Raw genomic sequence first — 12,971 nt, 5'->3', positions numbered from 1 at the left:
AAGCTTCACAGCACAGTTCGTTACACTCAACACTGATTGAGGCTTCAAGGTATAAACCACGTTCTGAAGAAAATTTCTTCTATCAGAAAATATTTCTTCAAAACGCATGGTTTTCGTTTAAAAACTTCAAGCAGTGTTAATTTCATAAGCATCGTTGTAATTGCAAAATAAAAAACAATTCTGAAAATACAATCTCAGTGTTTCTTTTTCTTTAATCGATCCCCTATAAACAAAGACAAACAAAAGTCAAACGAAAACAGCTGAAAGCAAAACATTCAATTTATAATTAAAGAAAGGCGTAACAAAACGATCACACGGGCATCAGAAATGTTTCTAGTACCAAATATCACGAGATTCACGGTGGATGTTGCGACTCCAGCTGGATTCGATGCTCTGCAAGAATACATTCCAGCATCCTCTTCTTTCACCTTAGTTATCTCCAACGAAGCCGTTGTTTCGTACACCGTTATTATGTACTTCTCACTGGCGTGAAGTTCCTGTTCGTTCCTGTACCAGGAAATTTCAGGAACCGGACTGCCAAATACCGTGCATGTGAATTTCGCGGTGCTTTCCGGTTCGGCGATGACCGGTTGCAATTTTTGAATAAACCTTGGCGCGATTTTCTTATCTTTATCGATGATCGATATATCGACCTGAGTACGCTGTTTCCGTTTCCTCTTACGATCTTCAATTTGAATTTCTTGTTTCTCAATTTTCTCGACCTCGACATCCTCGACAACTTCCTTGGTTTCCACCTCAATTTCTTCTCGCTGAATTTCTTCAGGTTTCTTCTTCGGTCTTCTTCGAGTTACTTCTACCACCACTTCTTCTTTCTCTTCAGTCTCTTCAACCTTTTCTGGTTTCTCTAATTTGATTGGTTTTAATTCTGGAATTTCTTCCTTTGGTTTCTCTTCAGGTTTCTCCCTTTTAACTGGTTTCAGAGTTACCTTTTCAGGCTTCTCTTCTTCTTCTATTGGTTTCTTCGGTTTTCGTTGCTTTCTCCAAGATACTTCTGTTGTTTCAGTGACCTCTTCGACTTCTTTGTCTTCGACCTTTTCAGGTTTTATTTCTTCCACTTCGATCTTCTTTTCGGTAACCTTCTTTGGCCTTCGCCATGGGAGAACTGATATTTCTTCTGGTTTTTCTTCCGTTATTTCTGTAATCTCAGTTTCGACAACTTCTTCTTTCTCGACTGGTACCTCTTCAGGTTTCTTCTTTGGCTTTCTTCGTGTTATTTCGACCACCACTTCCTCCTTTTCTTCAGTTTCTTCAACTTTCTTTGGTTTTTCTAACTTGACCGGTTTTAATTCTGGAATTTCTTCTTCCTTTGGTTTCTCTTCAGGTTTCTCCTTTTTCACAGGTTTCAGAGTTATCTTTTCGGGTACTTCTTCTTCTTTCGGTTTCTTTGGAACAGGTTTTAGTTGAATTTTCTCCATTTCCTCGACTTCAGGGACCTCTTTCTTCACTTTTTTCAAGATTATCTTCTCCTCAACTTTTTCTACAATCTCTTCATGCTTCTCCACTGGCTTCAATTCAACCACTTCCTTTTCTTCCACCGGTTTCTTCGGTTTTCGTGGTTTTCTCCAGGATACTTCGGATACTTCAGTGACTTCTTCAACCACTTCAGGTTTTACTTCTTCCACTACGACCTTCTTTTGGATCACTTCCTTGGCTTCCACTTTTTGTTCCACAATCGTTGTTTCTTTTTCATGAACTTCGGAAACGATCTTCTCTTGATCGATTGGTACTACAGTGACTTCTTCCTGGAAATCGACAACCTTCTTTGTCTTCTTGCCACGGCGCCATGGTAAAATGGAGGTTTCCGGCGCCTCTTCTTCCGGTTTCTCTTCAACCTTCTCAGGAACAACCTTTGGAACGGGTTTCAAAATTACTTCTTCTGGTTTAATTTCTTCCGGCTTTTCTAATCGTTTGACAGGCTTTAATTTTATTTCCTCCGGCTTCTCTTCTTCTGGTTTTTCCTTCTTTACTGGTTTCAGCTTCACTTCTTCTTTTTCTTCTTCTTCCTTAGGAAGCCGCTTCACAGGTTTCAATGTTACCTCCTCTGGTTTTGCCTCTTCGGGTTTATCTAATCGTTTGATAGGTTTTAATTTTATTTCTTCCGGTTTCTCTTCCTCAGGTTTCTCTTTCCTGATCGGTTTTAATTTGATTTCCTCCTTTTCTTCTTCTTCCTTGGGAAGACGTTTCACTGGTTTCAATGTAACTTCTTCCGGTTTTTCCTCCTCTGGTTTCTCGAGTCGTTTGACAGGTTTCAACTTAACTTCCGGCTTTTCTTCCTCAGGTTTTTCCTTCTTTATTGGCTTCAGTTTGACTTCCTCTTTCTCTTCTTCCTCCTTAGGAAGTCGTTTAACTGGTTTCAATGTAACTTCTTCTGGTTTTTCCTCCTCTGGTTTCTCGAGTCGTTTGACAGGTTTCAACTTAACTTCCGGCTTTTCTTCCTCAGGTTTTTCCTTCTTTATTGGCTTTAGTTTGACTTCCTCCTTCTCTTCTTCTTCCTTAGGAAGACGTTTGACAGGTTTCAGTGTAACTTCTTCAGGCTTTTCTTCCTCAGGTTTTTCAAGCCGTCTAACAGGTTTCAACTTAACTTCCGGCTTTTCTTCTTCTGGTTTTTCTTTCTTTATTGGTTTCAGTGTTACCTCTTCCTTCTCTTCCTCCTCTTTGGGAAGCCGCTTTACTGGTTTCAATGTTACTTCTTCCGGTTTCTCTTCCTCTGGTTTTTCCAATCTCTTAAAAGGTTTCAATTTTACTTCAGGCTTTTCTTCTTCTGGTTTTTCTTTCTTTATTGGTTTCAATTTCACCTCCTCCTTTTCTTCTTCTTCCTTAGGAAGCCGCTTTACAGGTTTCAAAGTAACTTCTTCTGGTTTTTCCTCTTCAGGTTTCTCAAGTCGTTTGATTGGTTTCAACTTAATCTCCGGCTTTTCTTCCTCAGGCTTTTCCTTCTTTATTGGCTTCAGTTTGACTTCCTCTTTCTCTTCTTCTTCCTTAGGAAGACGTTTCACTGGTTTCAGAGTTATTTCTTCCGGTTTCTCTTCCTCTGGTTTTTCCAATCTCTTAAAAGGTTTCAATTTTACCTCAGGCTTTTCTTCTTCTGGCTTTTCTTTCTTTATTGGTTTCAATATTATTTCCTCCTTTTCTTCTTCCTCCTTAGGAAGTCGTTTCACAGGTTTCAAAGTAACTTCTTCTGGTTTTTCCTCTTCAGGTTTCTCAAGTCGTTTGATTGGTTTCAACTTAACCTCTGGTTTCTCTTCCTCAGGTTTCTTCCTGTCAATTGGCTTCAATTTCACTTCCTCTTTCTCTTCTTCTTCCTTAGGAAGACGTTTCACTGGTTTCAGAGTTACTTCTTCCGGTTTCTGTTCCTCTGGTTTTTCCAATCTCTTAAAAGGTTTCAATTTTATCTCAGGCTTTTCTTCTTCTGGTTTTTCTTTCTTTATTGGTTTCAGTTTTATCTCTTCCTTCTCTTCCTCCTCCTTGGGAAGACGTTTCACTGGTTTCAGAGTTACTTCTTCCGGTTTAGCTTCCTCTGGTTTTTCTAATCTCTTAACAGGTTTCAGTTTAACCTCTAGTTTCTCTTCTTCAGGTTTTTCTACTTTTGGTTTCTTAGGTACTTCTTCTTTAACTTCTGGTACTCGTTCCTCAGGTTTTCTGATCTCTTCCGGTTTATCCTCTTCCTGTGGCACGATCTTTTTCGCTGGTTTCTTACCACGTCGCCATGGCAATTCTGTCTTCTCTTCTGGAACTTCTTCTTTTTCTACAGTCTCAGGTTTTTCTACTTTCACCGGTTTCAAAGTCACTGCTTCAGGCTTCTCTTCCTCTTTTTGTACCTTCTGAATCGGTTTCAAAGTTACTTCCTCTTTCTCCTCTTTTTCTTCCGGTTTCTTCTCCTTTCGCGTTGGTTTCAACATAACAGCAGTGAAATCTTCAACTTCCTGTTCCTTCTTTACCTCCTTCACCTTTTCTTTTCGTGGTTTGCGCCAACTTATCTCAGAGACTTCTTTCTCTTCTTCTTCTACTTTCTTTTCTTCAGTTGTTACTTCTTCTACTCGTTTCTCTACAGGTTTTTTCTTTCCACGTTTCCAAGGAACCTCTGATACTTCTGTTGGCTTCTCTTCTTCAGGAACTGTTGGTGCCATTTCTGGTTTCAATGGCTTTGTCTCTTTTTCTTCAACCTTCTTCTCTACTGGTTTTAATTTAATTTCTTCTTTAGTTTCTTCTTCCTTTGGAAGACGTTTCACTGGCTTCAACGTCACTTCTTCCTTCTCTTCCTTCTCTTCAGGTTTTTTACCGCGTTTAGTCGGTTTCAATGTGAACGATTTGAAGTCTTCTATCGTTTCTTCCTGTTTCTTTATTACCTTATCTTCAACAACCTTTACTTCTTCCACTTTTTCAACAGGCTTTTCAGGTATTATTGTCTCTTTCTTCTTTGGTTTTCTACGCCAAGATACCTCTTCAACTTCCGAAGGCTGTTCTTCTTCCGGTTTCTCAGGAACTTTCTGTGGAACCAAGGTCTCTTCGGGTTTCTCTCGTTTGAACGGTTTCAACTCTACTTTTTCTTTCTCCGGCACTTCCGGCTTCTCTCGTTTAAACGGTTTCAACTGTACTTTTTCTTGCTCCGGTACTTCTGGTTTCGCTTTTTCGAATGGTTTCAATTTCGGTTTCTCTTGTTCCTCAATTTCAGGCTTTGGTTTCTGGAATGGCTTTAGTATTATTTCTTCTTGTGGCTTTTCTTCAGGCTTGCGTTTCGGAATGGGTTTCAATTGCACCTCCTCTTTCTCCTCTTCTTCACGTGGAATGCGTTTGACAGGCTTCAAGGTCATTTCTTCCGGTTTTTCCTTCTCCTCGGGCGCGCGTTCCCGTCTCACTGGTTTCAACGTGACCGATTTAATGTCCTCAACCGGTTCCTCCTTCCTCTCTGGTATTTTTCTCGTTACTTTCTTGTCCCGAAGCCATGGAACTTGCGTCTTCTCTAATGTTTCCTCCTCCTCGGGTTTCTCTTCAGGTTGTACCTGTTGTGGAACTAATTCTGGTTTCTCTTCCTTCGGTTTCTTCTTGCCTCTGGCCCAAGGTACAGGCACCTCTTTCTGCTTTTCTATAGATTCCTCATCTTTCTTCACGTCGAGGAGACTAGTGTCTTCCTCTTCGTGGTAAGGTGCTTTCTCAGTTGGCTTCTTCTTTCCCCTGGCCCAAGGTACAGGTACTTCCTTTCGTTTTTCCGTAGACTCTTCGTCTTTCTTCACGTCGAGAATTGATTTGTCTTCTTCTTCATGGTATGGAGCTTTCTCTTTCGGTTTTCTGTCTCTTCTCCAGGTGGCCACTTTATCTACCCTTTCTTCTTCTACTTTCTCAACTTTATCAACCTTCATCAGTGTAGTGTCTTCTTCTTCAACAAACTGGGTCTTATCAGTGACCTTCTGCAAGTCGACTTTTTCCAATGTTTCCTTCGTTATTTGTCTCTTTTCCGTTTTCGTTGGCTTCAGAGTAACTTCTTCAATGCTCTCCCTGCGAATCTCTTTCTGTTCCACTTTCGCCTTCTTCAGGGTAATCTTCTCCGCGGTCCAAGGTTTAGTTTCAGGCTTCTTTTCAACCTCTTCCCTTCTCTTCACCTTCTTCTCTACTTTAGTGGTGGTCTCAGTGTCCTTGGTGACTTCAAGAAGCGAAGTGTCCTCTTCTTCCACGTACCTGTCCTTTTCTGTCTTCTCTTTTGTTACTTTCTTTGGAATTGGTTTCAGATCCACATCTTCGAGGCTCGGTTTTTCAATGTCTGCTTTCTGCGGTCTGGAAGGCTTCAATTCGACAGTTTCTGGTTTTTCTTTTGGCACTTCTTTCTTCTCTGGTTTTGCTTTCTTCAGGGTTACCTTTTCTTCCGTCCAAGGCTTAGGTCCTTCGACCTTCTCAACCGGAATAGATTCCCTTCTCGTTTTCTTCACCTGTGTGTCCTTGGTAACTTCGAGTAACGTGGTGTCTTCTTCTTCTCTATAATCAGTTTTCTGTGTAATTTCTTTCGTTTCTTTGGTCACTGTCTTCAGGTCCACCTTTTCCACACTAGACTTTCTAATTTCCGATTTGGTAATTTTAGATGGTTTCAATTCCACAGTCTCTACAGTCTCCTTCTCAATTTCTTTTGGCACATGTTTCGCTTTCTTCAGGGTGATCTTCTCTTCGGTCCAAGGTTTAGCCTGCTCAGGTTTCTCTTCAACCTTCTCTTTCCTCATCTTCTTCACTTCTTCAGTCCTGGATACATCCAGCAACGAAGTGTCTTCTTGTTCAAGGTACTCAGTCTTTTCAGTAATCTTCTCAGTGACTTTCTCAGTCACAGTCGTTGGAACTGGTTTCAAATCTACTTTTTCTAAACTTGGTTTTCTAACTTCAGCTTTACCAATTTTTGATGGTTTCAATTCCACAGTCTCCAAGGTCTCCTTTTCAATTTCCTTTACCACAGGTTTGGATCTCTTCAAAGTGATCTTCTCTTCGGTCCAAGGTTTAGCTTGCTCAGGTTTTTCACCTTTCTCTTCAACCTTCTCTTTCCTTTTCTTCTTCACTTCTTCAATCCTGGAGACATCCAGCAACGATGTGTCTTCTTGTTCAAGGTACTCAGTCTTTCCAGTAACTTTCTCACTGACCTTCTCAGTCACCGTTGTTGGAACTGGTTTCAAATCTACTTTTTCTAAACTTGGTTTTCTAACTTCAGCTTTGCCAATTTTGGATGGTTTCAATTCCACAGTTTCCAAAGTTTCCTTTGGAAGTTCTTTCTTCTCAGGCTTAGACTTCTTCAAGGTAACCTTCTCCTCGGTCCATGGTTTCACCTCGTCCTTCTTTCTTTGCACGGTTTCATCTACCTGTCTAGAGGTCTTCAGGAATCTAGAGTCATCTTCCTCTTCATAGATCTCTTTATCAATCTCTTCGCGACGAAGGTGTTTTTCTTCTATCTTCGTTTCCTTTGTTGTCTCTTTGGTGAACGGTTTCAAGTCCACAGTTTCGAGACTGGGTCTTCTGATTTCTTTCTTCTCAATTTTCGCCGGTTTTAATTCCACCTCTTCGAGTTTCTCTTTAGGTATCTCTCGTGCTTGCTGAGGAGTTTTCTTCAGGGTTACCGTTTCTTCCGTCCACGGTTTTATTTGACTTTCGGTGGCTTGCAATTTATCCAAGGAAGTGTCGCGAGATTTTGGTTTCGTTTTTCTCCATGGTGTCGTGTCTGCTAGTCGAGGTCGATGATGAACGCGCCCTTTTCGCCAGGGTAACGTTTCATCGCCGGGTTTCAAGGGTATTTCTAATTCGCCTTTGTCTAACGGTATTGGCTCAAGGATTACATCCTTGCCGGTTCCTAAACTTACAAACGGTTTGTCACCGGTTCTCGCACCTGGCCCCGTCTCCGCAGGAACTTCGTAATACGTCCCTGTTCTTTCTGCAATGGCACATTTTTCAGGGTAATTTTATGTGTTTCAGGATAGGCGGATTCGTCACTCGCATAGGAGGAAGCTTGAAATCATGCTAGAATATTTGTTAACGTTTGAAATTGTGTAAAAGATGAAAGAATTATTTATAGCACATGCTGAGCCGATGTTCAATTAGAATAATAAACGTAAGGTGTGCTTGAAAAATTTTGAAAAAATAAAATAATTGTAATGCTCAATTTCAAATGATATTCCTAACTGTTTTCTAATGATTGTAAATTGAAAGTTCAATCCTAAGTGATCGCACTCAAGAAACAGTGGTAACATTTATAAATCGTTTATTCAGAGACTATTAATCATCCATTGTATCTCGATTTCAAGAACAATGCTTCTTTATTTGCAATGCCACGGTGGCATGCCAAATCCAAAGATATTTTTAATTATTACTCGAGCAGCAGTAAACAAGTCGTTCACCAAATTTCTTTGAGTCATCGAAATCTATCGTGTTTCAAAGTCAAAAGTCTAACATAATAAATCGTTTAAAAGAACATCGATTTTCCCTCGGGAAAATAACTGTTTATTATTTATCGTCGAACAGAGGATGTTTTATCGTGAAGTTTCGAGGAATTTCACGAAGAATACAAGAATACGCGATGACAGAGGTATCAATGTCGAAAGGGGACAAGATCTCTCGTCGAATTAATCATAAGTTGCCAGGAACAGAACAATATCCGGGTATCCTATAAATTTTCTCGTCAACCACAAACGCGTGTAAACGCACTTGAAAATTTATGTTTCGTAATTTCGAATAGATAGACGGCTGGTGGACAGTGGCCAAATCAACTTTGCATAAGAGAAATCAAGGCAAATCGCCAACGGATTGGCCTTCGTTAACCGCGCTCACTTGTAATTGTTAATATTCCGACGGGGACTAATAATCGCGATGACATATGATTTATTTTAAAAATAAATTATCCGTAACCTATTCCACATCCAAGTAAACAAACCTCTCTTACGTAAATACGAATTCTATCATTTGTTATCGAAAAATCTATCTCTAAAACTATTTCAAGTTCAAACAATTCGCTAATTATTATTATTGATATGAAAGTATCCTTTATAACTTCTTTTCATCAAGTTTAGAATAAAATTCAATTTCCATGAAATGCCGAAAGTTATCGAATTGATTCCGACTTTTGTTACTTTTTTATTCTCAGCAGGAGATTTCAACGAAAACATGGAACACCCGCCTCGACTTTGCGGAGTTTTATTTTTAAACGCGACGAGAAACAGACGATTCCTCATCTGCGAGGCAGAATCTAAACGAAATTTTTTAACAATTCGGATTCTTTTCAATCGTATTTTTAAATTTGAGATATCGATCGTTGCTGCGAAGGAAGGCACGATTTGACGAGCAATGATAAAAATTGCAATTTGATATAAAATGTAATATAAAAAAATAAAAATTTTCAATATCGTCGAGTTTTCTATAAATTATGAAAAATGTCGAAATTCAAGGGGGTATACGAAGCGATTATTGGTTCATCAGTGTCTGGCCAGACACCGAGCCGCCGATCTGCGAAACCCGGAAGCCCGTCTAGCATTCCAAGCTCGCTAATAACCACGTCGGGTCATTATTCTAGAGAACGAGGTGACGGAGGTGGCTGCACGCAGTTTCCCACTGAAAATGAAAAAGCCGAACGCGGTCCGGTAAGAAGGGGTAGAGTGGTGATGCATGCACCGGGTACTTTCAGTTCGACGAAACGTTGTGGTGGGGAAACCGTGTGTCTGACGCCACACTATGCACACCTCTACCCCGAAGAAGCTGGTCTAGCCTTAATAGTCATCCACTGGAAGCCAGAGACGAACGAACCCGTCTACCAATTTTCTCAGGATAAAACTCAAACTTCAAAATATTCCATTTCTCTATTTTCTGATACCATCTCGATTTTCAAGTTAAAAGTGACATTCGATTCGGTGATACGGCGATGAAAATAGTGGGTTCGACGTGTCGTGAAACGAGGAAGAACGTGGTGCTTTGACAGATGGGCTGCCTTCGATCGAACCTAATTGATCTTTCATCGGAAATCGGCTCGATCGAAGTGCAGCCACTTTTGAACTGGACACGACTGATCTTGGATCTAAAACGAGTGTTGCGAAGATGGTGCATCGATTTTCAATTATAAATTACGATTACTGTTTTCAGTGTGAAAATTGTTCCGCTAAAAATCTCTGACGTGTAATTATTTAACAGTCTGACAGAGACTCGCCGGTGAAACGCAGTGATTTTATTATTCGCTCGTTGATGTACATGTATTTATGTTATATTTTATTTATCACACTTAATATGTAAAATTGCGCCGACGGTTTCATAGAAACAGGAGAGCCTTGTACAATAATCTCCGACCTCGATGAATAATTTTCATTTTTCATCATCAAAATGACTCATTTCAAAGGTAGAACAATGTGTTGTTTATTGTACAAGGGTCTCGTTGCGTGGATAAGTGTGAGAATACATTGATACACAGAGAAGGTTGTAGCTGATGACACACAACATTTATTCGATGAATCACGTACGATTGGAGTGGTCATGTACAAAAATAAAAATAAATTCGTCAAGTAACCGTGTAGCCAGACGTGGTTGTCCCTGACCTTCTTCCTTCGTTGTTCTTGCGTTTAATAAAATCCTCCTTTGCGCGATAATCAACCGCATAGAAAACGAGCCTTGTTTCTTACGATTTATTCGAAAAATTTCAGGCGAACTTGATGTAAGGGAGATAAAAAAGAAAAATGAAGATCGTACGTCTCGATTACAATAACAAACGGGATAAAAATAAATGCTGTTTCGATCCGTATGCCCGTGGACCATCGACCGATTCGTCAGGGACGTGGTTTCTCGAAGAAACGCTTCTCTCTTCGGCTACTCGAGCGTGGTGAAAAGAGTCGAGGTGGCCGCGGATTTACCAGAAATAATTCCTTCCCGCCTTCCAGAGTGCGCTGACACACACGCTCCCCCGTCTTTATTTCTGGCGCGGCTGAATCACCGGCAGCTGGGTCGGCCGAAATAGTCGGCTTCGTCGGCTTGATCCCTCCTCGAAAGCGCCAAGTCGACGAAGGTGGGTGGCCGAGGGACGAAGGCGAAGAAGGTCTCCCTCGATGAATCAGACCGTGTTTTTTCTCCCCCGCACACGCGACCGATGCTTTGGCAGTTGTCTTCTCCTCTTTGCTTCAGGTGGTTACTTCCCCAAGGTCGCTGTCACCCAAACGTCGATGCCACCCAATGCTTACATCTAAGCTCGACTTTCTTTGCATTCTCTTCGTTATTGAGAATCATTTCAGAAGTAATGCACATTCTAAGAGGGAATTATTATTTAAACGCGTTCGATACCAAAATTTTGTGCATTACTTTTGAGATGGTCCTCCTATTTACCCTTTCGTTTTATTTCGGCATCTCGAATTCATTCACACTTTTCTAAGACTCTGGGTCTCTACCTTCTTTTTTAGAAGACTCGTTTCAAGGGCGCAGGGCCATCTTACATCATTTTCACTCATACTGATCCAAGAATTTCAGCTGGTTATTTCTACATAAATTTGCCAAATAAACGTATTATATTTTTGGAACTGACAATGAGTTAAAATGACCCTGCAAAGGAGGGAAACTGTCCTTTTTTCTTAAAAAACTACCTAATTGATAGAATATGCAAAATTTGGAGCAAATCGGTTTCTCTGCGCTGTCTGCACCATAAGTTTCGCAATGTTTTTACCGACGCTTGCCAGGGGTTAATCCCGTGAAAAAGATGGATAAATTAGTCTCTAGCCGCGTCCCTAATCACCTGTCCGTTTACGGCGACTTAATAGCTGCGATCTCAAAGGAGGATGGTACGCTTGAAATAAATTCGCGAACGGAACGCTGATGAATCTTCTTGGTTCCTACCCAGCCAGGCTGAATCTAACGTGTCTTATTTATGGGCGACGTTAACGTGCCAGGTGTTTCTCGCGCACCCTTTCTCCTCAGATTACGGTAACATTGTGTTCTGCCAGAATCCAATTAAAATTTTCGACCAATTCCTTCGACCCATGAGAAAGATCCTAATCGAGTGACTGATTGCCATTTGTAACCAACAATGTCTGATATGTCTCAAAGGGTTAACGGTACAGAGGAGACAGGTCAAGTAACGCGTGTAACGAGTTTGATGATCTCGTTTGAAGAAGAAACACGTCTAAAGACACGCAAGAACAAAGTCGTTCCATACGTGGAGCATCGAGTACATGGTGCAACGAAACGCGAGAACCCTTTGTTCTTTTGTGTTCTTCGTTACGGTGATAATTATGGGAGTTACATGTTTGTTCTACTTTCCTATGACCGAAGAGAAATTCATGCTCCGCGTACCCAGCGAAATGTTCTTGCTCGCATTTCAAATAACATCTTATCGATAAAAATTAGCAGCGGTCGTTAAGCATTATTAATAAATGATGCTTCTTGGATCTACTAATGATTTCCTAATGATTTCTTGGAACGACTGGGCTGAATATATTACAAGCCAACTTCTGTTGCTACACGATTCTATCACAAAACTATGATAATTATTAAACTCTATTTATATCATAATCCTAATCATTTGGTATAATAATCTTTTCTTCTATCATTAACGAAATCCTATGAAATCGTCGACGACGATCTTTCGTTAAACAGAATATTTCAAGAAAATCTTCCAGCAGCGAAACGAATTGGTCGAATGTTACAAGCTGAAAAGCATAAACGTGTTCGCGGTATCTCTTATTTATGCTTCGCGAACGAAATAAAACGTGAAAGTGCTGGTATTAGTGGAGACGAGAGACGAAGAAGAGAGACCCCACGTGAATTTACCAAGTCTTCGGGGAGTTCGGAGCCGGCGACCAAATATAGCCGGGTAATGTAATACACGTCACGTGGTCAAAAATAGCCTAAGAAGAGGGCCTAGCCGAGTGTGCACACGGCACTGTTAAGTTTCGTTGGTCGTTTTGAAACGAGCCGAACTACCAGAAGCGATGCAAGGAAAATACGTTTACCTCTTCACGCTCGTTAAACCAGTTACCGTGGGGAAAGGTGATACTTGGAAACAGAAGCGTGCATCGTAAATGACGAGCATATGCCCGGCATACGTATGGAAACATCATCGACTTTCGTGAAACGTCACGAGACTCGACAAAATGATTCTTTCGAAAATTTTTCATTTTCCATGTTACTAAGCTACGTTTCATCGAAGCAGCGATTTTTATTGAACTATTATTACTATCGGATTCTTTTCCCTGCGATTTTACTATTTTTAAGCCACGTTTTACATTATTTTCGAGCCGGTGAGTCGTTTAACGAGCTAGCAACCGTGAATCACGACCCGAGCGTTCCGCAGTTCGTTTCGCAAGCAAAATGTAGACGAATTTATGGCGTCGAAAACGTGCTGGCAATTATACTTGCGAGTGCAGAAACCGATTTACATTCGCGATCTATATTCGTTCTACGGTGGATGAAAATTTTCGAGCACAGAGAATATTCTACCGCTTCAGTTTCTACATAGTTTAAATGTA

At 40.7% G+C, this 12,971-nt stretch overlaps 1 protein-coding gene across 3 annotated transcripts in view; it reads right to left on the bottom strand.

The window, feature by feature from the left end:
• Positions 1-12,971, bottom strand: part of LOC114878067 (titin) — a 132,200-nt gene that overhangs the window by 44,505 nt on the left and 74,724 nt on the right. For all 3 annotated transcript variants that reach the window (XM_046285933.1, XM_046285932.1, XM_046285934.1), the window contains one exon: positions 341-7,417. In XM_046285933.1, coding sequence (XP_046141889.1) covers positions 341-7,417 — 7,077 coding nt within the window. The remainder of the gene's footprint in view (positions 1-340; positions 7,418-12,971) is intronic.

Source organism: Osmia bicornis, chromosome 5 (assembly GCF_907164935.1).
Source record: "Osmia bicornis bicornis chromosome 5, iOsmBic2.1, whole genome shotgun sequence".
Classification (NCBI taxonomy): Eukaryota; Metazoa; Arthropoda; class Insecta; order Hymenoptera; family Megachilidae; genus Osmia; species Osmia bicornis.
The sequence above is the reverse complement of the archived record's forward strand: the minus strand, read 5'-3'. Positions and strand labels throughout refer to the sequence as shown.